Source organism: Miniopterus schreibersii (genome assembly GCF_964146895.1).
Source record: "Miniopterus schreibersii genome assembly, chromosome: 12".
Classification (NCBI taxonomy): Eukaryota; Metazoa; Chordata; class Mammalia; order Chiroptera; family Miniopteridae; genus Miniopterus; species Miniopterus schreibersii.
The window spans coordinates 34,175,457-34,190,327 of record NC_138112.1 but is presented as its reverse complement, the minus strand read 5'-3'; the positions used below and the strand labels follow the sequence as shown (position 1 = coordinate 34,190,327).

The 14,871-nt window shown below is 34.6% G+C and overlaps 1 protein-coding gene and 1 pseudogene across 4 annotated transcripts in view; one reads left to right on the top strand and one right to left on the bottom strand.

Moving 5' to 3' along the window:
• Positions 1–14,871, top strand: part of UVRAG (UV radiation resistance associated) — a 242,905-nt gene that overhangs the window by 103,541 nt on the left and 124,493 nt on the right. For all 3 annotated transcript variants that reach the window (XM_081154782.1, XM_081154783.1, XM_081154784.1), the window contains one exon: positions 7,633–7,759. In XM_081154782.1, the coding sequence (XP_081010908.1) occupies positions 7,633–7,759 (127 nt within the window). The remainder of the gene's footprint in view (positions 1–7,632; positions 7,760–14,871) is intronic.
• On the bottom strand, positions 5,905–6,687 carry LOC308564885 (protein FAM204A pseudogene; annotated as a pseudogene). The gene has a single exon. The product of its transcript is annotated as a protein FAM204A pseudogene (transcript).

Sequence of the window (14,871 nt, the reverse complement as noted above, 5' to 3'; positions counted from 1 at the left end):
GAGAATCAACTTCTCAGTTTCTTAAAAAAAAAAAAAAAAAAAAGCCTGCTGGAATTTTGATAAGGATTTGTAGATCAATTTGTAGAGAATGATATCTTAACTATCCAATTCTACAATCCTTTTATTTAGATTTTTCTTTTATTTAGATTTTTCTTTAATTCTCTCAATAATATCTTGTATCTTTCACTGTAGAGATTTTGGACATTTTTTGTTAGAGTTATTTCTAAGTATTTTATGGGAGGGTTTTTTGGGACATGATTGCGAATGGGATTGTTTTTAAATTTTTGTTTCTCATTTGTTTGCTGCTACTATATAAGAATACAATTTATTAAACTTATCTTGCAATCTTGTTATATTAACTTTTTAATTCTGGTAGTTATTTTGTAGATTTTGGGGGATTTTCTATGTAAACCATTGTACCTGCAAACTTGGACTGCTTTATGTGCTTTATTTAATTTTTCTGCCTTATTTCAGTAGCTAAGACATACATTTACAATGTCGAATAAAAGTGATAAAAGTGGAAATCCTTTTCCTTGTTCCTGATTATATGGGAAAACATTTCATTCTTTCTCCATTAAATACCTATAATATTAGTAATGCCCTTTATTGGTTTTAGGAAGTTCCCTCTTATTCCTAGTTTCTGAGAGTTTTTGCCATGAATGGATGTTGAATTTTGTCAAGTGCTTTTTCTACATTTATTGACATGATCATGTGATTTTCTCCATGATTCTGTTATCACACTGAAATACATTGATTTAATTTGAAATGTTTCACTAACATTGCATTTCTGGAATAAAGCTGAATTGATTATGATATATAATCTTTTTTGTATCTTGCTGGATTTAATTTAGTAATAATTTAAGGGTTTTTGTGTCTATATTTATTAGATTTTTTATTAAGGATATTGGAATGCAGTGTTTTAAATTACTTTATCAGATTGGTATTAGGATTGTAGTAGCCTGGTAAATTATTTGGGTGGTGTTCCTTTTTCCTAGTCCATCTTGACCAGAAGCACAAGTCTCCTGGATTTTTAATATTTCCTAGTACCCTGCTGAGATTTCCTATCTTTTTATGCATTATGAGAATATTTTAGTTATTCTTACTCAGCATCTTTAAATGGTAGCTTTAAAGTTTTTGTCAGATATTTCAAACATCTGGATCATCTCAAGGTTGATATATATTGGTTGTCTTTTCCCTAGAGAGTAAGCCACATTTTCCTGGCCATTCATATATTGGTTAATATCACGTAGTATCTCGGACAGTGTGTATATAATCTTGTGGAATCTCTGGATTTTGTTACTTTGCTCTGAAGAATATCGATGTTTTTATTTTAGCAGGTAGTTAACTTGGTTAGGTTCAAACTGCAATAAACATTGGCTCAGATTTTAGTTTAGTACTTTTACCCGTACGCACAGCAAACATGCATGTTTGCCTCATGCATGTGCGGTATAGCATTCAGTCAGAGACTCAGATTGAATTTAAACCGAATTTGGGGTGCTTATTCTTGGCTTCCTCCATTCTGGTTGTCTTGATTGCCTTATTTTTTCCCCCTGGTTCCTCTGGCCAGAAAGATAGTTGTCTTTCTGTTGGGAGTTTGACTGCAGACACCTTCAGGGCAAAGCCACAGAAGAGGGGGAATTCACTCTCTGTGTTGATTGACTACACCAGGTTCTGAGTCTCCTCCAAAATCTGCCAGCCATTGATTCTCAAGTAGTATCTTTTTGTATTTTAACTAGAGTTTATAGCTATTATTTATGGGAAGACCAGTTTGTACTCATTTTCTTATATCAGAAGCAGAACTTCTATACATTTTATTATGATATATTTTTTGCTTTATCTCCCTAGCTGGACCTGAGTTCTAGGCCTGATAGTGCCACTGAATCTATGAAATTAATGGATTGGATTAAATATCTTCTAAGGAAATTTTCCCCTTTCTTAGTGATTGAGTAGGTATAGGTGAAATAGAAACAACTTATAAATGATATTTAAAAGCAAATTTGTTGACTTATGGGACAACTGCCAACTTTTTTTCAGATTAATTATTTTCACTTTTGGTGGGAAAACTAATATAGATCAGTATGTCCCAATTCTCAAACCTTTCGTTTTCAGGACCTCTTTACACTCTTAAAATGTGTGAAGACTCGAACTTAGGATATATCTATTGATAATGTCTAGGTTAATAAAAGCTAATAAAATTTCACATTTACTTCTGCAGTCAATCTATTGTGATATCACAAACCTTACAGACTCTGGAAAACTCCACTATACAGTCAAGAGAAAAATGAGAGTGAAAAAAGGGAGATAATGGCTTAGTATTATTATGAAAATATTTTTGATGTCACAGACTATAAAACAGTCTCAGAAACCCTTATTGTTTTCTGGACCACGCTTTGAGAACTTTTGCCTAAGGCTTTTCAGTTCCAATGTGATCTATGAGAACAAAATTGTTTCCTTTAATAATCTGTCATTCTGAAACGAATCTTTAACATTGCCCATCATTGTCTTTGTAAAGACCCATATTAGGAATGTGTGTGCTTGCAAATAGGTGAATGTATCAGTGATTTTCATATCAGAGAGTGTTGTATAAAAACACTAAAATCCAATTAAAAATGATTCATTGGAGATACACATGTGACATAAACTATACTTAGAGTAAACAGATAAATAGAACACAGAAACCCATTAGAAGATACTTATGGAACATTAAGATATTTGAGCAGTTGCCTTAGAGGCATTAGAAAGGATCAGAACCAGATCCCACTTGGGCAGGGTTTGTTTACTCATCAGAAATTAAAGCCAACAATCCTGGCTTTGAATGACTTGATATATTTCTGTAAATGGTCCAGTTTCTGCACATGGACCATAACACAAACACACTATACACACGCCTTCCTGTATTAGTATAGTATTTAGATTAACTTGTACCCTTAGTTCTTTGATTTAGAAAACATTTCCTAATTTGTGTGTGTACCTTGGAATAGAGCAGATTGGCATATCCCTGTGTTCTCTGAAGAGGTCCTTTTATTTCCTTTCTATTCCCCCCCCCTACCCTGGTAGAATTCAGTTTATATATTTTGTAGAAAAATTCAAGTTAAGGAAATTGAACACTTATCTCTTTATGGAAAAGAGATTGCTTCCTAAGAATTTACATATTTCTTTCCTCAGTGATGTAAAAACACCCTAGGGCTTCCTGATCACATTATTGACAAGAAATGCAAATTGCTCCTTGGTTCTTTTTTCTTTAATGATAAGCAATCTATTTGACTTTTGTCTTTGTTTTTACAGTGGATTGGCAGGGTAAAATGGCCTTTGTCTCCATGAGATCCAAGCTCTTAAAGAGCAGAAACCATTTCTTATTCATCTGGAAGCACATAGTAGGCCCTTCATTAAAGTTTGCTTTATTCAGGAGAAATTGATTAGGAACGTGTCATATTTCATAGAGTTTTTCTGTAAAATAGAATAATGATGATTGGAAATAAGCTTCTCTGCTTGTTTTCTTGGCTTGAATGTCTTTAACAGATCATGTCATCTGTTTAGAATCAGTATTTCAGAGCCGAGGAAGGAAAGCATTTTGGGTGAGAAATGATAGCCATAAAGTACTTTACACACAACTGCCAAAAGTCATTTTCCTTGCCCATTCCTTCAGTAAGACCATACCATTACTCACCTCGCTGAATGTCCGTGATTCCTCATTGTATGTGAGTCAAATGGAGATGCTGACTCTTTTAATGTTGTCTACCATCTTATCCCATAGCTTAGTAACCTGTTCAGTTTATTTAATAAATGGATTTTTTTTCTATTACAGTTTTAATTAGTATATATTTTAGAACAGAGACAAGAGTTTACTAGGTACAGCCAAACTGCTGTTAAGATTTATGTCATGGAAAATCAAGGAAAGTGTATTATTGACACTGTTGATAAACACCAGGAGAAAGGGGCACGTCCATTTAAAATGCAGTAATTGTGTATGAATGCAAACATATGTAAGCACATATATATTCATTGTGGGGGTAGGATTTTAGATTTTATCTGGAGGCAAGTTCTGGCAAGGTATTTGGATTAAAAGGGAGTCTGAATAAAGTTCAAAGCATGGTTTTATAGGTTTAAGTGGAAAATATTTTTATGGAAAGATAAGTTAACAAACTTATTTAGTAAAATTGATTGTGTCTCTGGTAGAATGTGTCTGAGATTTGCCTTATTAAATTCAGTAAAGTTGACTTTTTTGGAAGTATAGTTCCATCACTTTAAAAAATAAACTTTATTATTTAGAGTAGTTTTAAGTTTACAGAAAAATTGTGCAGAAAGTACAGAAACTTTCCATTTCTCCTCTTCTCCCCCACAATTTGTTTGTTACCATCTTACATTAGAGTAGTACATTTGTTACAATAGTTTAATCAGTATTAATAAAATATTATTAATTAAAGTCCATAGTTCACACTAGGGTTCACTCTTTGAGTTGTACATTCTCTGGGTTTTGACAAATGCACAATGTCATGTATCCACCTTACAATATCATACAAAATATTTTCCCTGGCCTAAAAATCCTGTGTTCCACCTATTCATCTCCCCACGCCCCTCTCTTAGAACCCTTGACAACTGCTGACCTTTATACTGTCGACATAGTTTTGCCTTTTCCAGAATGTCATATTGTTGGAATTATACAGTATGTAGCTTTTTCAGATTGGCTTCTTTTATTTAGTAATGTGCATTTAAGGTTCCGTGTCTTTTCATAGCTCATTCTTTTTATCACTGAATAATATTCCATTGTTCGGATATACCAGTTTATTTATCTGTTGACCTATTGAAGTACATCTTGGTTTCTTCTAAGTTTTGGTAATTATGAATAAAACTGCTGTAGACATTCATGTGCAGTTTCTTTTGTTTGGACATAAGTTTTCAGTTCATCTGGGTAAATATCTAGGAGGGCAATTGTTGGATCATATAGTAAGCCTATGCTTAGTTTTATAAGAAACTGCCAGACCACCTTCTAAAGTGACTGTACATATTTTGAATTGCCACCAATGATGAATGAAAGTTTCTGTTGCTTCACATCCTTGCCGGCATTTGGTATTGTCCGTGGTTTGGATTTTTACTGTTTTAATAGGTATGCAGTAGTATTTAATTACTGTTTTAGTTTGTAATTCCCTGATGACATTATGTTGTACATCTTTCAATATGCTCACTTGCCATTTGTATATATTTGTTGGTGAGGTGACAGTTGAGAGCTTTTGCCCATTTTGAAATTGAGTTGTTTTATTGTTGAGTTTTTAGAGTATTTTGGATAACATTTCTTTATCAGATAAGTGGTTTTCAAATATTTTCTCCCAGCTTGTAGCTTATCTTTGCATTCTCTTGATAGTGATTTTTGTAGAGCATCAGTTTTTTTTAAATTCTGTCCTTTTTTAATTACAATATTTTATCTGCAGGTACACTGAAATGAACCAATTGCTTTTATTATGTGACTTTGAAGTATCAACTCTACTGCATCCAATAACGAATCAATAATTACTTTTATAACATTAAGATAAAGTCATTTGTAAAGACAGTATCAATTGAGACTTCTTACACTTATGACTAATCCATTGTATACAAATGCCAGTCTTAAAAAAACACAATTCCAGAATAAGTGCAGTTACGCTGAGTACAGACAAGAAAGTAAGTACAGGGAACTCATTGGCTATGCTATATCAAATGGATGAAAAGTAAAATTGATTTTGTACTGTAGGCCTCTATAAATAAACAAATAAATATAATCTTATCTTCTTTCCTGCCTGTATGCATAGATTCCTTGTACAAGTAACAGAATGGTCTATTCCATTCACTTCAATAAGATGGACTCTAGAAAAAGACTGAAAAGATTTGATAATCAACTCCCAAATTTTATGCTTATTTTTTCTACTTCTATCAATTTCCTGACATATTTAACATAAGCAGGAATATCTTTTTAGTCAATTGAGCAATTGAAGACTCAAATAAAAACTCAAGAAAAAATACAATGTCTTGAAGAACCCTTGCAAATTGCATATATCCCATGTTGCTTTTGGTTTCCCATTTCTTCTTTGCTTCAAATCCCCATGCAAGTTTCTTCTTTGTTCAAGCAACCTGTGAATTTTCACCTTCCTTTTTGACTTTACAAAGATAAGGCAGGCAATCGCTTTGGCAGTTTTTATGCCAAGCTTTCAGGTAGTTAGCTGGTTGCTGAGTTCTTCAGCCTCAGTGTCCGCTATTCCACAGCCTGGTCTGTACTTCCTAGTTTTTTGCTTTTAAACAGGGGTTCAACCTGTCATTGACTCTAAAATACAGAGTAAGTTCCTTCCACTGGGTTTCATTGCAGGACTGTTCGCTATGAGATTCTTCTTCATTCTTCAATTTACCTTTCCTGGAGCTTTTTCTTTTTTTCCTTCTGAATCCTGAAGTTGAGGTTTTCTGTTCAGAGTGTTTTTTTTGTGCAATTCTTGACATTTATTCAACATATGTAAGGAAATTCCAGAAGGCAGTTCAGATGCATTTACTTTGCCTCTGCTTCAGTTTTTTTGGTCCATCTGTAGGGAAATCTGTTTTCAAAATGGTCCCATCTTTTTTATCTTCCTGGAAATTAAGTTCAGGGCTCTCTAATGTGTCTTAATCTTCAGAATTACACTCAATATCTCTTCCATTTAGGCCAGGAGGTAGCAGCCCACTCCACATATTTTCTTCAATCAGGACCCGGCCACCCTGCAGCCATCTTAAGTGTAGAGCATAAGTTTTAATTTTAATGAAATCCAACTTATCAGTTTCTTCCTTTATGGATCATACATTTGGTGGTGTATGTAAAAAATCATCTCCAACCCCAAGGTCACCTAGATTTCCTCCAGTGTTATCTTCTAGAAGTTGTACAATAATTTTTATTTCACATTTAGATCTGTAATCCATTTTGAGTTAATTTTTGTGAAAGGTCTGTATCTAAATTTTTTGTTTTGTTTTGTTTCACATGTGGCTGTTCAGTGGTTCCAGCACCATTTGGTAAAAAGGCGATCTTTACTCCATTGAATTGCTTTTGTGGCTTTGTCAAAGATGAGTTGACTCTATTTTGTGGGTGCCTATTTCTGGACTCTCTGTTCTGTGTCACTGATTCATGTTGTCCTTACCACACTGCCTTGATTACTGGAGCTTTATAGTGAGTCTTGGTGTTGGGTAATGCTAGTCCTCCAGCTTACTCTTCTCTGTCAGCATTGAGTTGGCTCTTCTGGGGTTTCTTTCCTTTCTGTATAAATTTAGCATCAGCTTGTTGATATCCACAAAATAATTTGTTGGGATTTCAATGAACGTATGGATCATTTCTTTTCTGTTACTCATTTTTGTCGTATTGTATTGTGATGTTAGGAAAGAGGCTTGAGATCTTTTGTAGTGTCTTTCGAGTTCTTAGACAGAACTGTCCCTAGACTTTAGATTTATTTATTCTCTTTTTCTTTGCTTACATCTGTACTCTTTCCGTTAAAATTACGGGTGCTGATAATTAAGTTACTTGACAGATAAGTTCAAGGAGTATTAAAGTGATTTAAACCATTATTCATTTGGAAACATTATGAATGTATAATTTTCACAGCCAGGACTTTCATATTAATAAATTTACCTGTGCTTTTAATCATTTAGAAAAAAGAAAGTGAGTGCCTGCAATTAAAAATTTTGGTGCTTCGAAATGAACTGGAAAGACAAAAGAAAGCTCTGGGACGGGAGGTGGCGTTACTGCATAAGCAGCAGGTTGCACTGCAGGACAAAGGTAAGTAAAAACACCTTGCCAGCCGTCTGGCCTCTGCATTTACGGTTTCCTCCCTTCCTCATGTGCTCGGTCATCTCTATACATATGCTAATATAACTTAAAATTTTTTTTGAAGTATTTTGAAGTTGATTCATACAGACAAATATACAAATATACACACACACACTACATTTCAAATTTCAAAGTGAGCACACCTACGAAAGCAGCCTCTTCATCAAGAAACAGCATATGAGGACCCCAGAATCTCAGAAGCTTCCACACTCTCCCTTCCATTCCGTACATCTTCAGCCAGACTAACTGCTGCCTTGGCTACTATACCAAACATTGGTTTTGCCTAATTTTGAACTTTATACAAATAGAATCATATAATATATACATTTTATGCGCTGGCTTTACTTCAACATTTGTTTATACAATTCATCCCTACCTGCATGTAATGTAGTTTTAGTTTATTCTTACTGCCAGTAATATTGCATCGTATGAATATGAATTTACTCTTGCTTTTGGCATTTCAGTAATTTCTAGTTTAGGACTATTACAGATACTGCTTCCATGAATGTTATAGTACATGTTTCTTAATGAAATTTTCTCTTTTTTTCTCATTTCTATTATATATGAACCTAGGGAAAGAATTACGTAGTCATGGGCTATGCATATCTTCGGCTTTAGCAGATTGTGTCCAAAAGCTTTCCAAAGTGGTTGTGACCGTTTACCTCCTTTCAGTCCAGCAATGTATCAGGTCTCTTGTCCTATACCCTTGTCAGTCTTTCGTACTTTCGCCTGTCTGGTGGGTATGCTGTAGTATCTCCTTGCAGTTTTAATTTTAATTTCCCTGCAGACTAATGAAGTTGAACACTATTTTGTATGTTTCTTCCTGATTGGGATCCACTCCTTTGTGAAGTACCTGTTGAAATCTTTTGCCCATTTTTTTATTGGCTTGACAATTTCTTTGGTAGGAGCTCTGCATATATAATGGAGAAGGGCTCTTTGTTTGAAATATGCAGTAAATGTATATTCTCCCATTCTGTGGCTTGCTAATTCATTCTTTAATGATACCTTTATATAAACTGAAGTTCCATTTTATTAGTCTATTTTTTTATATATTTAAGGCTTTTTGTGACCAGTTTAGGAAATATTTGCCCACTTTAATGACAAAAAGTTGTTCCCCTGTGTTTCCTCTGAAATGTTTCACTATTATACTTTTCACATTTATATCTATAATTCATCAGGGATTGATATTTTGTGTATGATGTAAGGTAAGAGTCAAGATTCATTTTTTTCATATAGTTGGTTTACCCAGCACCATTTATTGAAGACCTTCCTTTCTCTGTGGCACAGCAGTTTCACTTTTGTCATAAATGTCACCTGACCATACACTTGCATGTCTGTTACAGGACCCTCTGTCCTGGTGCATTTGACCCATTTTTCTTTTCTTTGGCCATTTCCTCAGTGTTTTAATTTCTCTCATTATAATTGATCTTGGCATCAAAGTTCTCCCGCTTTGCCGTCCTTCAAGGTCACTTTCGTTATTATTGTCCTTTTCTGCTTTCCTATGAATTTCTGCACAGAAGAGAAAATCTTGGAAGGCTTTTCAGTGGGTCTACCTTTAATATATTTATCAATACAATCGGAGGATATAGATATCTTTACAGCGAGTCTTCTAAAACCAGAGAGTGGTATATGCCTTTATTAGATCTTCTTTGTAAACCATACTAACTTTAGTACATGGGTGTTTCCCATGCTTTATTGAATTTATTTCTATTTTTTGATGTTTTATGATACTATTGTAAACATGTTTAAATTTTATTTTTCTACTCTTCACTGATATTTAGAAATACAATTGATTTTTTTCAGTAGTATTTATTTTATTATATGTGCAAAGAAAAATTCCCCAAAAGTTTTAGGGACAAACTAGTAGTTGTTAATGTTAGGGTAATGGTCCTGCAGCTGCAGCTCTTCCTCTGGTTATTTATTTACATTGTAAATCAGTTATATTTATAATTAAATCTAGTATTTAATGAATCTTTAGCCAAGTTAAAATATTTTAAAAGCACTTGAGTCCCTGGTATTGGTAACATGCAGGAGACAAATGTATTTTTCACTTGCTTTGATGTGTGTTTGCTAGGCAGTAGTGAAATGATTTGCTAATGTGAATATTATCAGTGACTTCTTACATATTAAGACTTCTCCTTGGCTCTTGGTGCAAATCTAGGCACTTGGTTCTTAGCCCAACTGCTCGCTTAGGATACAAAGTCAGTAATATATGATACTCAGTCTTTGCTACTGATTTTTCTGAATGACCATAAAGGAATTACTTCTGCATCTTTTTACACATCTGTGCGGTAAGGATAGCAGTTTGTAATAGTGCCATAGGGATTAATTTGTGTAAACATTTGGAAGAAACCAGGTGCTTGTTATATATTTTATATTTTTGTTTATAAAAATTCATTGCAGCAGGATGATTTATTGGAAAGAGCAAAAAAGATAATTTTTATCCATGCTGCTGAGTGGCCACATTACTCTGAGGGGCCTCGTTACTCCATACCCATACGTTTCCCATTCCCATATCTCAAAGGCACTGATTCTCAACTTGTGGTCTACAGCAACTTCCAGCTGGGTCATGAGCTGATCTTTTCAGTATTAATGTTTATTAATGTATATATTTTCATTTCTGGCAGATATTAGTAGTTTAACTTATGCTGTTTAATAAAAAACAGATTTCTCCTCATTAGTGTCTCAAGTCAGATAACCTTTCCATTAAATAATTATATGTTGGTTTACAGGACCTTTTGCCCTAACTTAACCCCCAAGTCTTTGAGAAGCAGCACCACTCTATTTAAATTAGTTTGCTTGAAATTTGATTTAGAAAATGGTATGAAACTGATCTTGAGGAAATGTGTTCAGTAGAGCCTAAATACATTTTATAAATGTTGATAAAATTCAAGAACTCCTCAGTGATGCCTGGGGAGTGACACTAACTCTTTAAAGGCAGAATCCCCTAATCTTTGTAGGAAGAAGCTACTTTTTAATGCAATTAGTTTCTTGATAGTAACAATAACATATGTAGTACTTTACAGTTAAAAGCGCTTACACAGAGATTACCATATTTGATCCTTTAAGCATTCCTGAAAGCAAAGTATGGCAAATAGTGTTACCTTCATTTTACATGAGATACTGAGAAAGTAAGTGACTTGGCCAGCTATGACAGACAGAAACAAAGTTGAGATGCAGATCCAGACTTTTTGACTCCAAATTCTCTGCTTTTCTCACTGTTTCATACTATCAAAAATCTTGCAAAATACATTTATTTGAATCCTGCATAAGTCCTTTGAAGCAGATAAATTTTATCAAGATTATGTAATATGTCAGATATTTCACTTATGGTAGGTATATCATTTAATTCTTAAGACAGTCCTAGAGATAATAATTTTTACCCCTTTTCCTGGGGTAAAAGAACTGAGACTCAGAGACATTTCCCAAGGTCACACAAATAAGTAACAGATCCAAATTCAGATTTAGGTTTCTTTGATTCCAAAGCCAGTCTTATTTCTGCTGAACACAGTATCATTATTCTGGCAGATAAACTGATGGTTTGCTGGTTTTCCATTTGGCCTGGAGAACTTTGTTCTCTGGTATTCCTTTTTATAACAGGATAGGTGAAATGAGTTTCCCCAGTGATTTCTTTTATTCCGTCACATCTTAATTAAGTGATTGGAATTAAAGATCCGCCATTCTCTCGGTCTGTCCTTAGACAAGTCACAACTTTTTTGGACGTATTTCCTCTTTACAAACAAACCAAACAAAATTTTGAATTAAATAGTCAAGATTTCTTATAGCTTTGAGATTCTAGTTGTCTCAGAAGGATAGGGGCAGAAAAGATGGGGATCTGTTCACCTTTTTTATGAATCTCTTTAGTTTTCAAAGTTTGATACCAATGATATATTTCCCAGCAATGAAAGATTAAAAAAAAAAAAATTCTCTGACCCAAGTGTGTCAATAGATGTCATTTGTTAACTGGAAAGCCATTTGATGGGACCCATCTTTTGGAATTCTGTAACTAGCTATATTCTTTAATTCGTTTTGGTAAGCAAGCACAAAAACAAATACATTGTTTTAGTGACATTGTGTATAAAAGAGGTAAGATTTCATTGCTCAGATTTGGGGAAAGAATTCCTCTTGGTAATTCCAGTGAATTAAAAGTTTTGATTTTTTTTTTATTGCCAAAATAAGAAATGTTTTATATGACGTCCCCAGCAGTTATGATTTCGTCATTTTATAGTAAAGTCTAATAATTAAGGTGAACTATATATCGGATTTGTTCTATTTAATTAGCTTCTGACTTGGTCAATAAATTATTCTGCTCTTTTAGCCTGCATCTCAAATAAAAGAAGAATCACATAGTATATTTAAATGGGTATTTAAAGTTTCTGTCAAAGGTCCTAGGTTTTTATTTGAAGTTATAAAGATATCTTATGAAGTTACTATGTAATAATTTTCTTCTTTTAGGTCATAAGGTCACAGATTGAAAAATTACACCTCACAGATTTTATAAGTCAAGATATATTTATTTGAAATGGTGGTAAAATTTAAATTTTATTAATCTGTGTGTGTTCCGATTTTTTTGTAGCTATCTGACAGAAATTCCTAAACAGACTGCCTTCAAAAATTTTAATATCTGTCTTTCAAAAGTTTTGGGACCTGTGGACAGTTTTCCCCTGGAATTTATGCTATTAAAGTTTCTTTGCTTTCAGCTATTGGTACTGCATGCAGCTTATGAAAGGCAGTAAAAGCCAGACAGCTTGGTGGTTGTGAGGGTAACTGTGGGTCCTCAGTAAACCTCAGACTTTCTTCTCAGAATGATTCATTTTTCATATATTTGTAATGATCTATTCCAGTAATGACTTGACTAAATTGTGGGAAAGTCAGATTTATCATATTTTAACCCCTCCTTTTGCAGTGGAAGGTACAAATGTGTAGAAATAAACCACCTAACGGAATTTTACTTTGGTTTATCATCATTTTTTTCTCTTCTTACTCCCCAAAAACATTAGAAGTGGCATTTACAAAAAACATTTGCAGTTAGATGGTTCAGCATAGGAGGAAAAAGAGATCATTGGGCACGTAAAGGAAATAGGGAGAGCGCCGGGCATGTGCGTGTGTGCTGGTGCGCACCTTCACTTCTTCCATTCATCTCTTGTGGAACACATGCACACAACCAGGCACTGTGTAAGATGTTAGAAACAGAATGACAAGTGTGATTTACTCTATGACAGAGCTGTGTAGAGGGTGCTATAGAATACAGAAGATTAGCATCTGAAAATCAGAATACCCGGTAAAAACGGGGTGATGGGGGCTGAACCTAAAAGAATATCTAGTAGATAGCTAGGTAAGGGAGAAGGTAAGACTTCCCAGGTAGAGGGAGGCCTTTATACAAGGACATAGAAGTAGATTAGAGCATTGCAGGTAATTCCAGTAAAGCTTCAACTAAGGATACATTTGAGTCAAGGTCCATAGGAGAGCCTAGAGAGGTAATGAATGACCTGATTATAAAGGAAGTTTATGTAGAAAGGTTTGAAGATCTGTTGAAATAACTTAAGCAAAATTTTCAAAGACAAAAAGTAGATAGGACTGTCTTGATGACTGCAATATAGATTGTCTTGATGACTACAATGGAGATTAGATGTATATTTTAGAAAGTTCTCTTTTAAGAAGTTGAAGATAGAAAATTGCCATTTAGGAAGTTATTACAGTAATCTAAGCAATACACAATTAAAATCTAAATAGGTTGGGAATGTAAAGGGAGGAGGGAATGTTTAGGTTCAAAAGATATTTGGATGGTAGACTCTACTGTTAATGGGTTAGTGGATTTGAGGAGAGAGGGAGAGCAGGGTTTAGGATAGTTTCCATTAGTCAAGACAAATACTAGAGGAGAAGCAGATATTGGGGTAAAGATGGAAGAGGGGAGAATTAAGACTTCCAGTTTTGGATACTTACTTAGTGGGTGAGATAGTCAATACGAATCGAACAAATAAATGTCAGATTGTGGCAAGTACTAGAAACAAGCTGCAGTGAGAGGAGCTAACTGGGGGAGACCGTTTTTACAGAGATTGCTCAGAAAAGGTTTGTTTGAGGAGCTTGGTGTTAAGTGATGAGAGTTTCTGGAGTACAAACAGAGGGAGCAGAAGTAAAAAGGCTGGGGCATAGGAATGGTCTGGACTGTAGAACAGGAACAAGACTGCTGTCCCTGGAACATAACCTGTTAGGAAGAAAGTAGTATGAGATGGGGTTGTGATGAGAAGGAATCCGAAGCTTAAATGAAGGTACTTGCTTATCTACTGACCAGGAGGAGGCGGCTCAGAAAACGCACAGGTCAGGCGGGTTCCGTACTGGGTAGTAGGCAGGACTGAGAGCCCTCTTGTTTCGGGATAGTGTGAGGTCAGGCAGTTAGGTACTGGACTTAGGGGAGGTTTAGGATTTGGGTAATGAATGGAGTAGTCACCTCTAAGACTGGGAAAGCTAACTAATGAGGAAATTGTAGAATTGCTGGACAGTATGCCTATTTGTGTTTTGTGGTTATTTTTAAAGTAAAGTGAGTGAGCCAGTTATGTAGTTTTCTCTGCCCCCTTGGAGCTTCATGGGGGGTAGGTTGAGATGCAAATATTGAATAAAAGGAAATTACCCCATTTTACAGGTGAGGAAGATGAAGTTCAGAGAAGCTGAGACTTGCCTAGAGTCCTGAAAGTAGCATAGGTAGAATTTTAACCCAGATCTTTACGATTTCCTAAATTGATGGGCTTTTCAGTACAGTACACTGCCTCCCATAGGATCTGTCTGTTGTATGTTAGCACTAAAATTAGCTCTGACCTTCATAGCTGTTGAGCCAATTGTGCAGAGTTATGAAAAGTATCATTTGCTTCTCGTTGCCTGTTATAAGGAAGTATATCAGTTCTTTAGGGAGAAAAAAATCTTCTCTTGGCACTAAATTCTGAGAGGAATTTACTACAGTTTCTTGTGTGCTAGATATTAAATATCATAATGAAATACAGTCAATTGCAATTTTGCAAAAGTTACAGCAAGAAATATCTATTAACCCTTGAGAAAGGCAACATCAT